This window comes from Macrotis lagotis, chromosome X (assembly GCF_037893015.1).
Source record: "Macrotis lagotis isolate mMagLag1 chromosome X, bilby.v1.9.chrom.fasta, whole genome shotgun sequence".
Classification (NCBI taxonomy): Eukaryota; Metazoa; Chordata; class Mammalia; order Peramelemorphia; family Peramelidae; genus Macrotis; species Macrotis lagotis.
Genome location: NC_133666.1, coordinates 639,470,491 through 639,492,710, shown reverse-complemented (window position 1 = coordinate 639,492,710; position 22,220 = coordinate 639,470,491). Strand labels below are relative to the sequence as shown.

At 38.9% G+C, this 22,220-nt stretch overlaps 2 protein-coding genes and 1 pseudogene across 4 annotated transcripts in view; 2 read left to right on the top strand and 1 right to left on the bottom strand.

The window, feature by feature from the left end:
• Positions 1-766, top strand: part of AKAP8 (A-kinase anchoring protein 8) — a 67,821-nt gene extending 67,055 nt beyond the window's left edge. For both annotated transcript variants that reach the window (XM_074204290.1, XM_074204289.1), the window contains one exon: positions 13-766. In XM_074204290.1, the coding sequence (XP_074060391.1) occupies positions 13-441 (429 nt within the window). In that variant the 3' untranslated portion in view covers positions 442-766. The remainder of the gene's footprint in view (positions 1-12) is intronic.
• Positions 767-3,800: 3,034 nt separating this feature from the next.
• LOC141500815 (adenylate kinase isoenzyme 6-like) lies at positions 3,801-10,184 on the bottom strand (annotated as a pseudogene).
• Positions 10,185-10,576: 392 nt separating this feature from the next.
• BRD4 (bromodomain containing 4) overlaps positions 10,577-22,220 on the top strand; it is a 141,841-nt gene continuing 130,197 nt past the window's right edge. For both annotated transcript variants that reach the window (XM_074204288.1, XM_074204287.1), the window contains exon 1: positions 10,577-10,866. The gene's annotated coding sequence lies outside the window, so the exon portion shown is untranslated. The remainder of the gene's footprint in view (positions 10,867-22,220) is intronic.

Sequence of the window (22,220 nt, the reverse complement as noted above, 5' to 3'; positions counted from 1 at the left end):
TCATTCACCAAGGGTGAAGATCCCTTCACAGATGAAATAGTGGATCCAGATGTTGAAGGAGATGAAGACAAGGAAGAGACTGCTGAAGAAGTTGTTACAGCAGTGTTAGCAGAGCTGATTGCAGAAGCAGTCAAGGCAGTCGATGGAGAAGAAGCAATACCACCTCAAGTGAACAGTGAAGTGAGGACCAAAGATCAAAGCACCATTGATACTGATGAGGCTAAAAATGGTGATATTTCAAGCCAACAACTGAAAGAAGAAATAGAAAGCAAACCAGAATGTGACAATGGAAATTCGTCTGTAGGAACCAGTAATGATAACAGCCAGAACAGAGACCTGGATCCAGAGGGGGACGGCATGGAATCTGGCACTGCTCACGACAAAGAAACCGATGTAGAAAACTTTGGTGCAGAATCAGAAGATGAGATTGTGGTAGAATAAGGTTTTTTTGTTTTTATTTTCCCTGTGAAGGTGATTTATTGGGCACTATTATAGAATCCATGGATGTTTTTGCTTTGGATGAAACACTCCAGTATGTTGCTGGAAGACATGGGATTTCAGAGAAGGGACCCATCAAGGCTGTATCACTGGTATATTCTGTAGATTAATGCTTAGTTATGCTATGCTTTCGACATCCTTTTTTGTTTTAGGTTGAAGATTGCACAAAGTTGTACATTTCTTAAGAAATAATAAAACTATGGTTGTTCTTTTGACCTTCATTTGAAAAGTATCATTTAAAATAAAACTTGATAGTTTCATCACTAAATACAGCCCATGAATTATTCATTTTTTTACAAAATAATTTTTATAAGCACTTAATTGTCTCTGCCGACTCCTTCCTCCCCATTGAACAGTTAAAAAAAAATTCACAACAAATATACATAGCCCAAGACAAAACAAATCCTCATATTGCCATTTCCAAAAATACATGCGTGTCTCTTCATTTTGAGTCCCATCACTTCTCTAATAAGAAATAACTGGTCATCTTCAGTCTGGGATTATTGGGGGTAGGGAAAGACTTCACAGTGGATAAACAAAACTTTTTGGGGACCCCCGGTCTGGACTGGGGGATTTATATCATTGTATTGCTCATGGCTTTAAAATCCTTCAAAGGTGTTTTTTTGTTCCCTATGTTGTTTCAGGTTATGAATTGTTCTGTTTTTGGATCCCTTCATTTCTTATGGCACAACAATGTTCCATTACATTCATGTACCATAATTTATTTGCCTATCCCAACAGGTGGGCACCTCCTTAGTTTCATTTTTGGCTACTATGAAAAGAATTAAAAATATTTTGGTACAAATGGACCACTCTCCTTTTTCTTTTCTCTTTTGGGAATTTATTTTTATAATAGCTTCTACTAGTTTGAGAGCAGAAATTAATACTGAAGATAAATTTTTTGTTAACTGGGTAACCATTAAAATATTTCAAAAGGCTAACATTTAGCTATTTGTCAAACACCCATCTTTTTTTAGCCAAATCTGGGGATCAAACTCAGACTACATTGTTCTTAAGTTAACTTTGGAATCTAAATAGAATGATGAATTAACATTTAGAATAGTTTTGCTCATTGGAAATATTATCAGGGTTTTTTTTTATAAGTTCTGACTGCCTGGAATGAAATAGTTCCAAATACTGAGTTTCTAAATCATAAGAGAAAGAAATGATTGACTGGCAATGCCTATTGAATACCTACATGCAAATCACTGTGCAGGATACAAAGAATGAAAGGGGCCCTTGTAATTTATCATCTAATTGGAGGAAGAAACAAACAAGTGATGAGTTAAACAATTTAAAAGATAAATGAATTATTCAATAAGCTAGAAGTAGAAAAACTAGATTCCTATTAACTTTTCCTTAATGCTTTAACACTATAAATTAGTCCCTGTTGTTTTCATCAGGAAAAACAATGGGATCTACCATAATACAAAAATGAATCCTAGAGTTGTATTATATCTGAGAAAGGCAGTAATAGATAAATACTCTGTAACAATGACAAATAGCAGCAATAAACTGCCTTTTAACCTTTGGAGACTAGTTGTTTCTATTATACTATTCCTTGTTTCTATTATACTATTCCTTTTTGACTATGGAAAAGGCATTGGGTTTAAGTCATGTTTTCTGGATTCAAATCTTGCTTATGATGATTGTGTGACCAAGGTTAAGTTAATTAACCTGACTTTTTTCATCTGTAAAGTCAGGATGATACCAAGAACTAATCATTTCATAGGGAAGAGTCAAATCTGACAAGCTCTATAAATGTAACTTATTACTACTGATTCTTGACAGGCACATTCACTTAGGGGGCAGCATTTGTCAAACACTTCATGTAGCACTGATTCTAGAAGAGTTTTGTGAGAAATTTTTTCATGCTGGTCATATCTCAAAAATATTAAAAATAAAGATATTGGGGTGGCTAGGTGGTGTACTGGATAGAGCATCGGCCCTGGAGTCAGGAGTACCTGAGTTTAAATCTGGTCTCAGACACTTAATAATTACCTGGCTGTGTGGCCTTGCAAAAGCTAAAAATAATAAAGATGTTACCAGCAACTATTATACTATAAAATTTCCCTCACCTTAGATCTTTTCATCCCAAAGGCTTTCCACTACATATCCAGCTTAGAAGTATTCAGTAGCCAAATATGTTTGGAAAGCATTGCTTGAAGACCAGTTTTCATTACTGTATGATTTCCTGGTGGCATCACACATTAAATACTATGAATATAAGATATGGTTAAATTGGGTTTTCAAGGTCAGGATGATAACGTGGAAAAACCCTTAAAAGGCTGTCTGGCACATGATTGGCTTTGTTCATTATTTTACTGTTAAACCTGGGATACTCTCCAGAAAGTAACAACTGCCTTATTTATAATCTTCCTCTAAAGATGCTTATAGGTATAGGTCTTCTCTGACTAGAAATTTAAAATGAAGATAACATTTGCTATTTAGTAAAGAACAAATGCAATGAATGGCAAAATCATAAATACTTATGATACCTACTGTTAACATTTTATCTGGGCTGTATACAGATCTTACTGGCAGTCCTGCCATAGTGGAGTTGAATGTAAATAGTGTGATGGTATTGGAAGACCAGAACTTTGACCTTAGCCTCTGGAACACTGTACCCTGATAATGAACTTGCATCTTTGTTTATAAAGATCCAGACCTCCATTCCACTTCCTAACCCATCTCCACACCATCCCACCTACATCCCATTTCTAGCAACCCTCTATTGTTTATACTCTAAGAGAATGCTAGTTTCCTAAGAACAAGGACTGTCTTGTTTGCAGCTCCAGCACAGTGCTTGCCACATAAATTTAAGTCAGTTCAGAAACAAGTATAAACTACGTAACTATGCACTGGGGGATAAATATAATGAAAAATTAAAGTCCCTACTTTTTGTTACTGGGGGAAATAGATGCAAACTTTCAAGATAATTCATTTCACACGCTCATTTTACAAATGAACAAACAGGCCAGTTAAGGTTGTCAAAAAATTACATTGCTAACTAATGAACAATTTCCCAGTGTTTTTACAATATCCCCTGATAATGCTGACCTGTATATATAAATTTTTGTAGATTAAGGATGACAGAAATGAGTAGTAGAACAGGAGTTAAATTTTTCATTGAAGTCAAGTAAGAGGGGTGACTAGGTGGCGCAGTAGATAAAGCACCAGCCCTGGAGTCAGGAGTACCTGGGGTTCAAATTCGGCCTCAGACATTTAACTACCTAGCCGTGTGGCCTTGGGCAAGCCACTTAACCCCATTGCCTTGCAAACCCACCCCCCCCCCCGAAAAAAGTCAAGTGTGACCCAGAGAAGGTGATCTTCAAGTTATTCTAGGATACAGTGTCAAAATAAAGTCCTCCATTGTCTTGGTACTTTTTTAACTCTTCCCTTGAACCCTAACTTCACAAACTATTTTAAGATGCTAAACTGCCTTTGAAAGCATGTTTATACATGTTCTCTTCCAAATTCTGTATTCTAAGATGGCTATCATATACCAAAACCAAACAAATCTAATTCAAACTTTTATTACCTAAATGGATTAATAATTTAATATGTATGAAAGCACTGTATGATAAATAGTGGGATACAAATAAAATGTTTCCCTATTCAATGGGGCTCATATTTCATTGGGGGAAAAATACAGGTTTCTGCTGCAAGACATATATCTTGTGGTCTTTAGAATGCAACAATAAAATGTAGTAAAATTTCTTTAATATTTCCACCAATAAGATTTTATCAATTTCTGATGCTGAGCCATTTGACAGTGCCAAGGACTTTTAATGGCATGACCTTTTTTTTTTTTAGCTTTATCCTTAAGCTCTTTTATTTACAAAGTCAGCAGTTCTTCCTAGTCTTCATTTTTCTTATTCATGTCAATTATTAAATTTCCACCTAGTTTCTCAAATTTGCTTACTCTTTAGCAGGTAACCAAAATAAAGGAGAATGTTGAATATATCTAAACTTTAAAAATCCTTAATATCTTATTCGTTTATTTGGGGGTTTCTCAATTTTCTCATGGACAAAAAAAAATTTAGTCATAACTCAACCTTATATATTTATCCACCTACCACTTGTACAACACAATCCTGGATAGCAAACTTTAGTCTATGTTTACTTAATCCCTATTTGCATGAGGAGGAAGAAGTCATCAAGAAAATAATTTGTAGAAAACCTTGAAAATCCATGCTTTGCCTTCAAAGTTCAATTATCTTTCTTCCACTGTTCAATCCATTTCATTATCTAATCTAAATTACTCTCTAGTTCTTCTGGCACACTGCTTGGCAGCTTGTGCACTATTTCATTCTTGTAGGAGGCCATGGCTTCTTCATAAAGAATTTGGAAAATTTCACACTGTATAGTGTCCTGTAATTTCTTTACACTGTATCCCCTCTTTTCAAGTCTTGAATATAACACAGAATTATCTGTTTAAAGCACAAAAACTATATGAAACCATCGTTCAGGAAAGAAGTCACAGCATGGTAATAATTCTACCTTCAGTCATTTTATTTTCTAACTCATCAACTACTCTGTCTTTATCCAAAATAGGACATTTGTATTCTTCATCAAAGCCATCATATAACTGTCCTTCTTGTGCTAAATCGTCCACATTAATGTATACCAGTCCTGTTCTTGATGCAAGTTCTTTGCCTAGTGTGGTGAGCAGGATGTTGGGTAGCCTCATGGCAGCCAAGGTGCCGACTCTGCCCCGGGCGCCGGCCCTCTGTGAGGGCGGCATGACCATTCCTATCTGGGTTTTCAATACCTATGCCTATAAGACATGCACAAACAGGTCCAAGATGTACCTGCAAAGTAGTTTATGTCCCAGGATGATGACAACAGGTACCATGTTGAAAATATTGCTGTTCCTAAGGTTCTTGAGTTTAGGGCTCTGGACTGTTTCTATTACAGCCCAAGAAAGCGGTCAAGTGATAGTTTGAGTTTTCTGACTCATCATTGCTACATTTTACTCTGTTGTCAGAGTGCCTTGCTGCTTCAGTTAGGCCAGCTTACAGTAGGGATAAGTGGTACCTTCTCCACAAAGGTTGCTTCCATAAATCATAGTTATAAAATACCTCACACATCATTCTGCTCTCAGGGAATGCTTAGAATCCAGTGGGGAAATGTAGACTGCCAAGCAATGGTAGAGAACATGAAAATTACATGGCATGATTTATTTGTTCAATGTGGTCTACTCCTCAGTGTCCATTCTGACCAAGTATATCTAGAGAATGTGGTCTTCACAAAGAGCCACTGGCTTCCCCACAGATAATACAACCTTTATTTTCCTTTCTGAACACAATTAGTAATGTAAGAGATCAGAGGAATGTCATGTAGTTTACATAGACTTTTGCAAATAGTAAAGTGATAAAGTATAATATGATATTCTTGTGGAAAAGAAAAAGAACTGTGTGCTGGATTATAATATGATTAGATATATCACAAACTATTTTAATGTCCAAACTGAGTTACTAATGCTCTAATGGTAGCTTGGCAAGAAGTCTCCAATGGAATGCCCAGACCTACTTAACTGTCCAAAGAACTAGTACACTTGTCCACTTGTTGCCATCTTTTCTAGAAGAATACCAAGACTTTTTCAATTGCTTAGCTAAAATTGAACTGAATTTTATTAAAAACATCTAATATATTCTACAAACTCAATAATCCTAACAAAAAAGAAAAGGTTATTAGCCTACCATGCCAGAATGTTAAAATTTTTAAGCTGATTTTGTTAACTGATACAACATACTTCATAAAAATATGTCCAAGACACATACACACATACAAAAAAATTTCCTAAAATACTTTTCATTTAGAAAGGTGGGTTTTTAGATGATGATAGTGCTAACATTGTATTTGTTTTGTATTTGAATGTTTTGTTCTCAGTGTTGTTTTTATATTGTAGACATTAAATCTAAAAAGTAGACAAGCCTAATTATGTTTCACTGAATGGTTTTTATGTATCAATCCTTATAGTGCAGTAATGTTTCTTTATATCTATACTTTACATATATATGTATACAAATACACACACACACACAAACACAAACTATACTATACTTTTTTGAGCTGTTCCCCAATCCCTTGGTATGTTTCCTTTTATTACATTTGGGGAATGGCTCTGTCTCACAGATAGGTGTCAATTACCTCCAGAATTAGCAACTTTAATCAAATATTTAACAAATATTTTACTGCCAAGCTTTTCCTTTTGATCCTCAATAGATTATTTTCATTTATATGAAAGTTCTTAAATTTTTATGAGTAGGATGGTTTTGTATTTGTTTCCTTTCCTCCTTTTGCTATAGTGTAACTTTTTAAATACTTAAGATTTTTTTTTAACCATTTGGAATTGTAGTATGTGGAATTGAGTATAGTATGTAGCATAAGGTACTATTTTTTCAACAGACCCATTTCCAGTTTTCTTAACAGTTCTTAGTAATTCAAAAACAAGAATTCATAATAAAGAAATACAAATGTTTTCTTACGCAGTAGTCAACCTATGTTGAATATTTGTGATTACACGTTTCTCAAGATATCCACAAACCATTCCTTTAATAATGTGCCTAGAAATTTTACCAAGAATGATAATCAAAACAACTGACCCATGATCTGCAGACTCCATTCACTTCTCTTAAGGGGGGAAAAAAAGGGAGTTTATTGCCAATAGTGACTCAATAATTACATCTTTCAGTTCTCAAACCTAATCTTGGTAGGAGATAGTACCCATTTTGTCTGGACCATGCTAGGTAAAAGATCATTCTGACAGAAAAAATAGAAGCAGAGAAAAAATTGAACAGTTGGTTCCACTTCTACATAATCCAATTATCATACAAATTACGACAAGCATTAGTTCTATCCTGTCTTTTACTGTACTTGGAACAAGTGGTACTATTCTTTTAAGATCCTGACATTCTATATTTCTTAGTAGCCTGCTTTTTGCCTGATGGGTGAAATCCCTGCACATCCACATATACATCCATATATATATATATATATATATATCCATTCATATATAGATAGATAGATATGTATATGTATGTATAAACACACACACATACATACATATATATATATATGTAGGTTCTTCTTACATTCAGGCCCATCTCCAGTTCTGATTCATATCTGACTCCTGGACCCAAATGGCTCCAGAGGAGAAAGTGAGGCTTTCACTCACTCAAATCCAATTTATGTGCATGTCATGGCATCCTTAATGTCATGGTCTTCTTCATGAATGAAAGACAAACAACAACTAGGGGGAGATATAAACATTTGAATTATAACGTAGAAGACAGGTTAAATTTATTTAGTCCCAGAGAACAGAAGCAAAGGGTAGAAGTTGCAGACCCAAATTTAGGTCTGATTTAAAGAAAAACTTGCCAACAATTAGAGCTATCCAAAAGTGGAATGAGTTGCCTTGATACAAGAATTTTCCTCGCTGAACAAGATCTCAAGTAAAGATCGAACATTTACCAACTGCTACTCTTATGGTATTTGACTCCACTGGCTGTCCCCCATATTTGGAAATTTTTCTCTTCAGTTCTACCTCATTTCTTCAGTTATCAGTCAAAACCTTACCTACTACAATAAGTTCTTGATCTCCCTTTAATTCTAGTTGTTTTCTGAGATTACATATCTCCAATTTACTTTGCACATATCCTTTTTGTACATAGTGGTTTGCAGTCAATAAACATTAAATACTTACTAACTGGTACAGTGTTAAGCACTGGAGATACAAAAAGAAGTAAAGACTGTCCTTACTCTCAAGAAATTCATAACTAGTGAAGGCAACAGCAAACAAATATATATAAACAAATCATACATAGGAGACACAATAAATTGGAAGTGTGGGCACCAGAATTATGAGGGGAAGGGACTTCCTGTATAAGACAGAATTTTAGTTGGGACTTAAAAGAAGCCAGGAAAAGAAGAGTCTTCCAAAAAAGGAGGAATAGCCAGGGAGAATAATGAAAGCCCAGATAAAGAATGTCTTGTTCATGGATCAGTCAGGAGGCTAGGGTCACTGGATCACATCTTGAGGGGCAAGAAAGCTGTAAGAATACTGTAAAGACAAGAGAGGGCTGGGTCATGAATGGATTTGAATACCCAAGATGACATTGTATTTGATCCTGGAGGGAATAGGCAGCCACTGGAGTTTTTTGAGTAAGGGAGTGACTTGTCAGGCCTATACTTGAGAAAAATCATTTTCAGTGGTTGAGTGGATGGATTAGAGTGGGAGTTGGCTGTAGGCATGAGGTGATGAGAGCCTGCGCCAGAGTGGTGGCAGTGGAGGAGGAGAGGTGGGAATGGATTCCAGAAATATTAGAAAGGTGAAAATGACAGACCCTTGCAACAAATATATAATGTAAAGAGGTGGTGGGGAATCCTGGATGACTCCTGGGCTGTACACTCGGCCAGGACTGAGGAGACGGGCTAGAGGGAGGGTTTAGGGAGAAAGATAATGAACTCAGTTTAGAAATGAGTTTAAGATGTTTACTAGACATCCATGTTGTACCTGCATTATATTCGATTGTAAAGTCCTTGAAGGCAGGGGTTGTTTTTGTATTTCTTCTTATTCTCAGCATTTATCACAGTCTCTCTGCGTGGAAGGCATTTAATACTTGATCTGACCTGACTCAAATAGTTTCTCTGAGTTGTTAAAATCTTATTCAAAATAGATCTTTTTATTTATTTTTTGAAGGATAACTATTATCAGAACAAATCAAAAAAGGTCTTATTTGATTCCATTTGGGCAAATAACCCTAGGAGCAGTGGTCCTTATTATTATGAAGTCCCCCAATCATTGCTTTAATTATGCTTTCATATTAGACTTGTGATCTAAAACTCGTCCAAATCTTATTTTCTGTCCTGGAGTTACATGGAACATTTATAATACTTATGTTTTTGTTTTTATTGATCTTGACTCAAATAAATGCTTCACCATTATCCCTCTACCCCTCCATTCCTAGATTTCCTCAGGTGTGTACTTATAAAATACCATTACCCCTACTTCTTTATTGCTTCCCAGAAAAGGTAAGCAAAAATCTTTCCTGAATTCAATTAACATTATTTCAAATATAGGATTGAGAAAAATCTCAACAACATTAACATTGCTCTCTTCCCTTCTCATCTCTCCTTCTTTCCCTTGTTTCTCTTCCTCTCCCCTCTTCACCCCTTTCTCTCCCCCTACCTCCTTTCTTTCAATCTTTTTTAAAAAAATCTTTATGAAACTCCTGTTTCATGCAATATGTTTTAAACGTATGTTAAGAAGAAAAATCTTAAAGTTAGATTTGAACTGTTTTAAAAATAATTAAAATTCCACTTAAGCTTCCAATACTTGCCTCTCCCCCTCCTCCCTTAAGCCCTCCCAGTATTGCTTCCTGCCTCCTCTTTCCTTTATCATGTCTTCCACTGTTTCTGTTCCTCCCCCTTTCGTCTCTTTTCCCCTCGCATTTCTCTCTTCCTCTTCACTTCTCTCACTTGATCGCCTCTCTTCCTCATTTCCCCCCGGATCCCTCTTCCTCTTTAAGTCTTTCCTATTTTCTGTCTCTCCCCCTCGCCTCTGAGGATGACTCCCTCTTTTCCCTTTCTCTCCCTTTTAGTTCTTTCCTCCTCCTCATTCTCTCCATGCCCCCTTCTCGCCTCTTGGCTTTCTCCTCTCCCTGCGCTTCCCCTCCGTTCCGTCCTTCCTGGTCCCCCTCCTCTTCTCCCTCCGGCCCCATCTCTCGCCCCGTTCCCTCCTCCGCTCTCCCCTCCGGCCCCTCCACTCACTCGAGCCTTCTCCTCCTCTCTGGATGCCGCTCCCCACCCCGCCTCTCGGCTTTTCTGGGGGTTCGGGGCTTCTCCCTCGTGCCTTCCCGCAGGAGCAGCGCCTCGGGCCCCAGCGCGGTGACCCCGCGCCCCTGCCCTCTTAGCCCCTGCCCATCCCCCTCTCCCTCCCCCGGCGCGCGACATCCGGCGCTGCGGCGCAGTCCGACGCCCGCGGACGCGACAGAGAACAGCTGCGCGCGGGAGGCGCGAGGCGCGCCCCCGCGGGGGCCGCGTCTCGGGAGGGGCGTGTCCTAGCGGAGCGGCGGCGTGCGCGCACGCGAGTGCGTGCGTCGTGACGCCAGAGCGCTGGCGGCGGCGGCGGTGGCGGCGGAGCTGTTTGTTCTGGGCTCCTGCTCCCGAGAGCTGAAACCGCGACTCCCAGAGGTGCCCCTGGAGCGGGGGACCGGGCCCGGGCCCGGGCCCTGTGTGTGCAGGTCGACGCGGCGGCGGTCCCCGGGCTCCGCGCTCCTTGGCAGCGGGGCTGGGCCCCGGCACCGTGCAGCCCGGAGGCGGCGGCAGAGGCGGCGGCGGCGGTGCGCGGCCTAGTCCCAGGTGAGGCGAATGTGTCTGCCCTTCAGGGAGGGAGGCACGGGCCGATGACCGAAGGGCGGAGCGCCGGAAGCAGGCGGGCGGGGAGTTGGGGCCGGGGGGCCAGGCCCAGCGGGGCCCGGCCGGGAAGCGGGCCCGGGTGGTCGGGGGGGAGGCTGTCGGATTCTAGACATTTACTTACGCCTCCTGCCAACGTAACCTGCATTGCGTAATAGGCCCAGTGCGCCAAACACACCTACGCCATCTGCGCAGCGCCGCCGAGGGGCGGGGGACGCGGGCGGGGGGGGAGACGGGCCAAGCCCGAGGCGGCGCACGGGATGGGGGAAGGGGCGCCCGGGGGAGCCCCCCCGCCCCTCGGCGCGGCCCCCCCCGGCGGCGCCCGGCGCGTCTCCGCCGCGGCGGTACCGGGAGCCCGCTATGTCCTCTGCGCAGCGGCTCGGGCCCGGGGGTTACTCTGCGCCGCCTGCGCACGGCCGCCCGGGACGGGCGCTGCGCCGCTGGCGTAAGGGAGGCCTCCCCGCGGGTCGCTACGCCGCCGGCGTAAGCGCCGTCTCCTCCCCCTCGCTCCCCCCGCCTGCTCCGCTCCCCGCCGTTGGCGCACGTGAGGGGGGACCTCCGCCCGGGGCTGCGCCGGCCGCGTAGGACGGGGGAGGGTGCGTGTCTGTGCGGGAAGCTCGGGGGCCGGTCTGGGGGCGCGGAGAACGCCGGGCCCGAGTTCTGGCGAGGGAGGGGGGCAGGGGGCGGGCTGAGATTGATGGCACTTCCTGCCGCCGCCATTTTGTAAAGTGAGCAGGAGGAAGCGGCGGCGGCGGCTGTGGCCGAGGCTGTGGCTGGGCTGCGGCGGGAGGCCCCCAGCCGGGAGCCGCCTCCGTCGGCTGCCCCCGGTGAGCGGCAGCGACGGGGCCGGGGTGGGGGCGGGATGCGGCCCGGCTCGGCTCCTCTCCCCCACCCCCTGGTCCCCGCGGCATCTCCTGGAGGCCCGGCCCTCCCTGGGCAGGGCCTCGGCCTGGGCTGCCCCGACGCCGGGCCCGAGGTCCTCTTCCACCTCTGCAGATATTCCTCACGTGGGCCCAGGGCCCCGCGATGCCTTGGCCCGGGGTGCGGGCGCGCGGCTCCGCTGTGCGGACCGGGCCCCGCCGCGCCCGGCCTCCCCCTGCTGTGGAGCTTTTTCCTGGCGCTCTATTTCCGCCGAGCCTTTGGGAATGCTCGTGCGGCGGAGAGGGGCCCGAAGGCTGTGCGGAGCAGGCGGGGTGGCATGAGCGACTTCCCCCAGGCCATAGCACCTGGAAATGAGGGAGTGGGGTGATGCTTTGGCATCTGCCACCAGCCCGCCTTCCATTCCTGGTTTCGAGGCGCCTGATTTTGTTTAGCCGTTGTAATGACTTGTGTTTCTATAATTACCTTGTGGGTGTATTTTTATGAATCATTAAAAGAAAAGGAGACGGTTCTTTTCCCTTGAAATGGAATTCAGCCTTTTGTGAAGGGAGAAGTTAATATTTTGATTTTGAGGACCGAATAAATCTTATTTTAAGGCTAGTGAATGTGAGTCATCTGTCTTTCCCAAGTGGTTCTGTGACTAACTGACCTCCTGTTTGCTTATAACCATGATTTCTTGTGGTGGCTGTTTTTTTAAAGTGAATCTTTTTGGTACAGCCTGCTTATTTTTAGAATTTAGGAAGGGTTTAGGATTAGACTGCTCAGCTTGTTTTGCTTTATGTTGATGTCAATTAAAGCAACCAATTTCTCTAGTGCTTGCCAGCCTTAGAATTGGAGCTACTTTTCCTTGGATTTGTTTTTTTTTAAACCTTTGGAAAAGCAATGGTTCGTGTATTGAACATTGTGTTGAAGCAGCAATAATTATGGAGATTCTTCTCAATACTCTGAATAATCGAATAACTTTTAAAACAGTCGTTTTTGACAAAAATTTCTCTTTACTTTTCCTTTTGTACTTTATTAATATTATAAATTGCAACTTTTTAAAGCTTGAGAGTTGCCTGTTTCAAGGAAGAGTAACTATGGACTGACAGATTGCTAAATTGAATAATGTGAGTGGGAAGCAGAATACTAAATTCTACAGACCTTGAATGGAATTTTAGTGGAAAATGGGCTTAAAACGTTTTCTTCGGGTATTTGTCTGGTCTCTGTTGAAGTCCTGTGAGTTAAACTAATGATAATCAGTCCCTGATTTTGGAGAGAATTTTAAATTGTGACACCTTTTGTATTTTCTAATTTGTAGTTGGGGATAGGAAAGAATTCTAATTGTAACATAATAGGAATTAACAAATATGCAAGATGTTATCAGATTGCCTTAAGATATTTTTAAAAAATTAAACTTGTTTCTAAAAAAGGCTCCTGATGGCACTAGCAGTCCTCATTGACTAAATTATACTTTTACTGTAGGAGAAAAAAAATAGAGCAAATTTAAGTAAGTTAGTTCTGGCTATTGAGTCACTTGCGAAAATAAGTTAGACAAATTTTGGCAATAATGTTATAAATAGCAAAAGCAAAATATTTGAAAACAGTGAAACTTGTAGATCTATCTTAAGTCTATCTGTCATAATTAAGGTAATGAAATTATTTTTATTAGAAATAAATAAATAGTTTATCTCACTATGACAACTTCAAAAATATACTGGAAATTTTTCATGAATCTTTAGTCTTTAGAAAGTATATTAGGTAATTCAGTTCTTTATAAGTATTATCCCCTCAAAATCTTGTTCTTCCATTTGTACCATTTGATTGATAGAAAATGGGAAGTATATTACTTACATTAAGGAATTCAAGTTTTTTTTTTAACTTCAAGACAGTAAATATTTACTAATTTCCTACTGTGTCTGGCACTGAGTGCAGATACCAAGAAGACATCCCTGCCTTTAAGGAGTAGTAAGGTGTTCATAACCCTCCTTTATATATATTAATAATGGAAACAGTACTGAATATGGAATCAGAATAACAGGATCTGAATAGAACCTCTATTTCCTATCTGTCTGACCTTGACTAAGTAATTTCTTCACTAAGGGAGCTTAGATGACCCTTTCTAACTCTACCTCTCATGCTTTGCTTATTGTCTGGAATTATTCATTTCTCAAACATTTCCTAAGTGAAGAGCAATGGGGTGGGAATATAATTTACATTCAGAAATTGTAATGCAAAATGAAGTTAAATAGAGGTGACTAGTGACTTACTTGTAAATAATTCAGTTCAGGAATAAAATTTCCAGTACTGATCATTCAGCCCAGCCTAGAACTCCCATAAGTTGTGACCAAGATGTTTTTGAGCCTGAACTAAATCATTTTTCAGATTGTCAGGTTGATTTTTTTTTTTGTCACATATCTTCCATTTAGACATTTGAGTGTTACAAGTGGATTTGGGGCTTGTTTTTTACTTGCATATAGAGAAAAATAAAATAAATGGGTAATAAATAGATATGGACAGTAAGTTTCATGCAGACTAGAACCCATAGAGAATGTCCAAGATGCACAAAAAGTTGTAGACTTAAATTTAGAAAAGTAGTATACCTATAGACCCTAAATATTACTTAACAAGTCACTTAGCCTTGCTGATCCTCAGGTCCAGCAACAGTAAAAATGAACAGGATAAATCTTAATTACAGGATTGTGAAGAAAATAAAGGTAATGTAGGAATTATAGAACGAACGCTAAATCTGGAGTCAGGAAGAAATGGTTGCAAACTTCACCTTTGGTAATCTTTCTTAGCCTCAGTTACATCTGTAAAGGAGGGAAACAATACTGGTCTGTTAGGTAGTAAACAATTGTAAAGGTCAAAATAGAAAGTTTATTAAGATAATTTTGAAACTTCAAACATTTAAGTGTCTACTAGGTGACAAATAATGTATTAAACACCAGAGATACAAGAGGCAAAAGAAGTCCTTAACCTTCAAGTAGTTTACACTCCAAGGAAAGTTTAAGAACTTCACTCCACATTTCTTTCACCTCCTGCCCTAACTTAACCCCAAGCCTTTGTAATTTAGGTATTCATTACTACTTAAATGGACAACAACTTACTTGGACCCTACTTCCACTATCACTTCATTCTCTTTTCCACAGAGTTGCCAAAATAGATTATTTCATAAAAACACAAATTTTGACTCATTTATCCTGTTCAATCTCCAGTGATTTCCCAATTGACACTATAGGATAAAATATAACTGCTTCAATCTGAGCTTTAAAGTTTGCTACCATCGACTTTCACCTACTTTCCTAGTTATATTTCTTATTATTATGCTAATTCTTTTGTGATATCTTCTGCAAGCATCTGTTCATTGCCTATATGCCAGCCACTGTGCTAAATACTGAGGCTATACAAAGACAAAAAATAGAACAATCTATGAGCTTGAGTAAAGCTATAAGAGACATCCATTAGTAGTATATGAAGAGGGACTGCTAGGTGGTGCAGTGGATAGAGCACCAGCCTTGGATTCAGGAGTACCCGAGTTCAAATCTGGTCTCAGACACTTAATAATTACCTAGGTTTGTGGCCTTGGGCAATACACTTATCCCCATTGCCTGGTAAAAAAAAAAGTATATGAAGAATAAATAGGAAATATCAAGATTACTAAAATTCAAAGAGGTGTGAGCACCACTAGCTGTTGGGAGAGCTCTGAAAAGATAATCTAAGGTGCTGGTAGAACTTTGATTTGTAGGCAATTTTGGGTTACGCCCATTGTTAGGGAGTGTAATTTGAGTGTTGATTTGGGAGAAGAACCAAGAGAAAACTGTATCACAAAAACTCAGGTCAGAAAGAGTACCTTGAAGGACAGTGATTATCTAAATCCAATGCAACAGAGGTCAGGAAAATTGAAGAATGAGAAAAGATTTGGACTCTGTAACATTTCTTTCCTTCAAGCATAGCCGAGACGATCTTCTAGTTGTTAGATGCTAAAGTTACTTTGTATGTACTTTGTATTTTACTTATCTACTGTTTTATATAACCCCAATAATGTCCTTGAGGAGAGGTATGTTTTGTGTCTTTGTATCCTAATCATTCATCACAGTGCCTTGAAGGTAAACGGTATTTGATACATGTTTTAATTGAATAGAGTAAGAGCCCCTAACATTTATATAGAACTTTTAAGATTTATTGAGTATTGAATGTTATCTAATTTGATCCTCATATAAATGTCAATTATTATTAAACCTTCGAACATGAAATGTGGGCTAACTTGTTCTAATCCATTCTGAGCTTTGATACAACACGAGATTTTCATGAGTCTGAGTAAACAATTCCCAAGTACACCTGTAGTGGTGGGAAATGGGCAAATAGTATCATGTGTTTACACAGTACTTTAGAGTTAATAAAGCACTTTCTCCTGCATTATCTTCTTTGATAAAACACATTTTTGTCTTTCTCTTCTGAAACAAGAGATGCAAATGACTGGCTGAAAGTCCTTCCTATGACTGAGCATTTATTTTATTTATATATATATATGTATTTATATATATGTATATATATATCACCTATTATGTGCCAGGCACTGTGCTAAAGCACAGGGTATTTTTACAAATACTGAATTTGAACCTCACAATAACTGTTAGATATGAACTGTAAAATTATCTCCATTGTGTTTAGGAAACTAAGGCAAACATAATTTGACTAGTGTTACACATCTAGTAATTTTCTGAAGCCAAATTTTAACTTGACTCCCAAGACAGGCATCTTGCTGCTCTGTTGTCATTTTAAAATCTGGTCTTTTTTTAATTGATAAATTCTCATGGGGTGGCAAATAAAATCACAGTGGTTACATAGCACAAGAGAGACCCAAGAATTTTACATACTTGAAATCATGGGTCATCAAAGTTTAGAATTCAGCCTTTTTAGGGATTCAGTGTCTGTTGGGTTTTAGTCACTGCTTTCTGTTTTCTCCAAATCATAGGAATTATACTATGAACATGATATTGAGGTAAAAAAAGAGAAAGTATTCATAAAATGGCCAGACCGTCATTTAAATTATCTTTTAAAAATTTGACCTTTTTAAAAAATAACCAGAAAATATAAATCCTAAGTTGGAAATAGAAATAGAAAAAAAGAAAAAATATAAATAGAGCTGGCAAAGATAAAAGGTAAAATCATAAAACCCATCATTTAGAATACAAATTAGACTTGCTTGACCTAGAAAGACACAAATAGGGCCTTGCAGAAATGTAGATTTAATCCATTTTGAGAATTACAATTGTCCCAAAGTAGAAAGGGCAGTGAGAAGATAGTTCCCTTAAAACTGGAACTCTTCAAAGACATATTGAGTAGATGTAGACTGGACTTGATGACATATCTTCTATGCTGTTGGCTCTGTTCATATATTCAGTTTTTTCATATATTTCAGATTTTTAATCCAGATACAGAGCTTTATATTTTTCATTTAGTTAGGTTTAGTTCATATTTTTGTATCTTTGGTTTTGTCAACTTTTATACTCGACAGGCCTTTCTAATCTCTGATTAGGAGGCATTCCTGACATTGATCTGAAATCTACATGTCAACAGCTTTTCCCTGTTTTTTTTTTTTACTAGTTCTGCCTTCTGGGTTTAAAAATAACAAATTTTAATTACTTTTTCACATGACAGCCCTTCAGATGCTTGGAGACAGATATCATGTCCTTTTCTAAGACTTAAGTCTCAAACATCTCTTGTTTCTATTGATTCTCTTTTGGCATTAGCCTCAGGGCTCTCTCTACTTGATGGTCTTATTTCAGTTTATTAATGTCCTTCCTTAAAAGAAATCTGAGATTTATTAGCATTTTTTGCATGCCTCTTGATACTGTTAACTAATTGATTTTGCTGTCCACTCATTTTGCAGATGAGGTTTTAGAGGACAGGAATGGGGACAGGTAAATTTGCTTTCCTCCTTGTACATTTGAGGGGTGGTTTTTTTTTTTGGAGATGGTTTTATATTGACCTCAGTAAAATTTAATCAGTTTTGTTATTTTCTTACTAAATTTGTGCCAAAAAAGTTTTATCCATTGTAGCTGTTAACCTCTTCCTTGCATTTGACATGTTTGTCTTTATCTGTATCCCACTCTTTGATTAAACTGTTAAATTGGATATGGTCTTGCACAGATCCCTGGAAACTGTTGCAATGGAATACCAGAGACCTCCTATCCCATTGACATCAAACCTTTGGGTCTAGTTACTGAATCCATTTTTTTTCTTACCAAATTTACTAATAGATTTTGTTTTTATCCTTTGTGTTTCCTGTTTCTCTCCTGAAGAGTCATTCCCAAGCCTTTCATTCTATCTATTGAACTAGTGCTCTTTCCACTATATCTTGCAAACCTCTCTTTCCCCCACCCCCTTTTTGGCAATCACTTTCATTCTCGCAACTTCAAACACCATTATTGTATAAACTTCCTAATTAATACCTCCTTTGCTATCTTCTGAATTCCTGTTCTGCATTTCCACATATCTGTAAGAAGTGTTACATGTGTTTTGTTTTGTTTTTTAGTGTTTTGAAAGCCATTTGAATAATTTCCTTTGTGATACCCCATGCATTTTATTTGTATGCATTTAAATTTTTTTTAATGGCCGGCAATCTTCCCCAGACTACCAAAGTAGTTCATGACACAAAGGGAAAACCCCTACTTTTTTTTTATAGGTTTTTTTTATTTTGCAAGGCAAACCGGGTTAAGTGGCTTGCCCAAGGCCACACAGCTAGGTAATTATTAAGTGTCTGAGACTGGATTTGAACCCAGGTACTCCTGACTCCAAGGCCCTTGCTTTATCCACTACCCCACTTAGCCACCCCAAAAACCCCTACTTTTAAGATACTTTCAGTATCCCATGGACAGCTGAAATTCAAAATGTTCACTTTAAGTCTTCCTTCACTTCTATAAAATAAGGTATGAAGACCTTTAAATAATTCTCTTAAGTCTCTACTAAGTCTCTCTCAGCCTTTCCATCCCTCTACATTTGGTTCTGGGAATAAGTTATTTTGAGATCCCTGATTTTAATGCAAAGCTACTTATCTAGGATCTTTAACCTTCACTTTCCACACTCCACACAAAATCTAATTGTCACAGATACATGCACACACACAGACATAGCTTCTTTAATATCATGAAGAAAGTATTTGAATGGAGTTTAAAGGGGAAATTTTATTGAAAAAATTTTCTATCTTTTTTTTAGGTTTTTTTTTTGTAAGGAAAAATGGGTTAAGTGGCTTGCCCAAGGCCACACAGCTAGATAATTATTAAGTGTCTGAGATTGGATTTGAACCCAGGTACTACTGACTCCAGGACCCTGACTCCAGGACCAGTGCTTTATCCACTAGGCCACCTAGTCAATCTTAACAGCCAATCTTGTCTTAAATAGCTGCCAGGAACAAGAATGAGCATTTTTTAAAGGTTTTTGCAAGGCAATGGGGTTAAGTGCCTTGCCCAAGGCCATACAGCTAGGTAATTATTAAGTGTCTGAGGCCTGATTTGAACTCAAGTACTCCTGACTCCAGGGCCAGTGCTCTATCCACTGCACCACCTAGCTGCCCCAAGAATGAGCATTTCTAAAGATCTTTTATCTGATATGATAGTTTAAGCTTTTTATAAATCAAAAAAATTTCCAAAAACCTCACTTTGCATTCATTTTTTTTTTCTGTTCCTTTTCATCCATAGAGAATGTTGCTATTTATTAGACCTTTGGGTCTTTTGACTTCTTTGACTGCAAGTGAGGTTGCTGGATCAGAAGATTTAGAAAATTATAGGAAAATTTTCTTGCAGGATGCCAAATTTAAACCTAGAGCAGGTGAATTATTTCACAGTGTTACCTCATTGTTCCAGTATTTAAACAGCTCTTCCAACATTCATCATTCCCATCTTTACCAGTTTGCATGGTTTGAGTTGTTTTGATTTGCATTTTCCCTTACACTTATGATTTGTATATTTTAGGTTGTATTTTTCAAATTAAAATTATTTTTCTTCCCCCATTGAAAAAAGAAAAGAAATCCAGCAGAATAAAATCTCTTATAACATAATCTTAGTCATCAGGCAAAGCAAATTCCCATGTTGGTCAAGCCCAAAAAAGTCATTTTGCACTTTGAGTCCATTACCTTTTTTTCAAGGGAGTTGGTACTTTATCATTCGGTGTTCAATCATGTCACCCTTTGTGACCCTATTTGGGGTTTTCTTAGCAAAGGATGCTGTAGTGATTTGCCATTTCAATTAATTTTACAGTTAAAATGAACTGAAGCAAACCTAGTTATGTGACTTGTCCAGCGTCACATAGCTAGTGTCTGAAGCCAGATTTGAAATCAGAAAGATGAATATTCCTGATGTGTCATGTAGCTGTCCCTCCATCATTGGTCTTTTAAAATTTTGATTCTCAGAATTCTCAAATATTTTAAAGCCATTTATCTTTATGTAATTAATGTATAAATTGTTCTGGTTCTTCTCAGCTTCACTTTTTATGAGTTTATATACTCTTCCATGATTTCTTTGAACTCCCTTTTCGTCATTTCTCATGACACAGTAGTGTAGTATTCCATTGTGTTCATGCACCCTAATTTCAACTACTCTCCAACTGAAGAGTTTTATGAATTACAGAGTGTGAGAATTTAAAGGAATCCTTAGTCAAGTCCATTTCTAATCCAATCTGTACTTGAAAGGACAAATTGTGCAGGACAAATAATCGTAATTATAAGAATTTTATCTATACATTTAAACTTCTTTAAATTCTACTAATGGTTACTAATTTTGTCATCTGAAGCCAAGTAGAACTTCATATCTTCTGAGTCTTCTCTAGGCCAAGTATAGCTAATTGTTTCACATTCTTTCTTGGTTTTTCTTTACCCTATGAGACCACTCCTCAGATGCCTTTGCCAAAACATCATTTATATCAAGCTCCTACTTGCAAATATACCCCCAAAACTCTGTTGTGGATCTTTTTTCTGTGTACAGTTTCATTTAGTGACCTCCAGGTTATCTCTGAGCAGATAACTATGAATTTTAAATACCCAGCTCTCTCAGTTCCAGGTATACATACTTATTGAACTTTTCAAATACGGTGTCTTAAGGCATCTGTTAAACTTAATATGTCCAAAACCAAACTCATTATCTTTCCCCAAAGCCCATCCTTTTACTGAAGTTTCTTTCTGTCAGGGTCACCACCATCTTTCTAGTACCCCAAGGTTTTCATACTCAGGGTTATTCATGACTCCTCCAAACTTTCATTTATTCAGTTAGTTTTGAATATTATCTTTTCTACCTCGATAATATTTCTCACATCACTCTTTAATTTTACATGACCACTTCTCTAATTCAGATCCTCATTACTTTTAATTTTTTTTCTTTTAGGTTTTTGCGAGACAAATGGGGTTAAGTGGCTTGCCCAAGGCCACACAGCTAGGTAATTATTAAGTGAGATCGGATTTGAACTCAGATACTCCTGACTCCAGGGCCGGTACTCTATCCGCTGTACCATCTAGCCTCCCCAAGGTCCTCATTATTTCTTACCTGAACTACTGTGATAACCATTTGACATTCAGCTGCACAGGATTAGATTTACCTGCACTTGCACCAGGAAGGCTTTCTGGCTTCCAGAGACAGTCAGTGAATCACAACCTAAGCATTCACATTCTTTCTAGCCACCCAAACAAACTTGCTTGTGCCTGGGCAACCAGTCCCCTAGTTTGGAGATAGAATTGTGCCAGCCATTCCCTGTAGCCAGATGATTTTGAATCACAATGGCCATTCTTCAGCACTATTCTTTTTTCTTTCCCCTACCCATCTTCAACTGCTCCTTATTCCAGTTCCAGTACTATGCTTTGGAATGCTTGTTTTCATGTATAAATTACCTTTCATCTTAGACATTTTCCTTTCTTGCTCCCATTCATCTTGTACTCATAGAGACCACATTTCCTTTTAGATACAGCTTCCCTGGCCACCATTTCTGTCACTGGTTGTGCTTTCATATTTAATTCCTTATTCACTGGACTTATTGGGGAAATTGAAATACTCATTGCCATTCAAACTTTGCCATCCACTACTATCAATTAAAATCTTAATTCCTTTAAGGTTCATATAATCCACATTTATCATCCATTCAAATTCTGATGGCTATTACCTAGTACTTACAATACATTTTCCTTTTCTCATCAGTGAGTCAGGGATCTAGTTTACAACCTCAACCTTTGCCCCCCATGTTAGAGAATTTCAACATATTTATTAATAGTCTTTCAAATACCTTGGGACAGCTAGGTTTTATTTTGGACCTAGAGTCTGGAAGACCTGAGTTTAAATTTGGTCTCAAACATGAGCTTTGTGAACTTGGGCAAGAAGTAAACTCTGTTTATCTCAATTTCCTCATCTGTTAAATGATCTGGAGAAGGAAATGGGAAGTCATTCCAGTATCTTTGC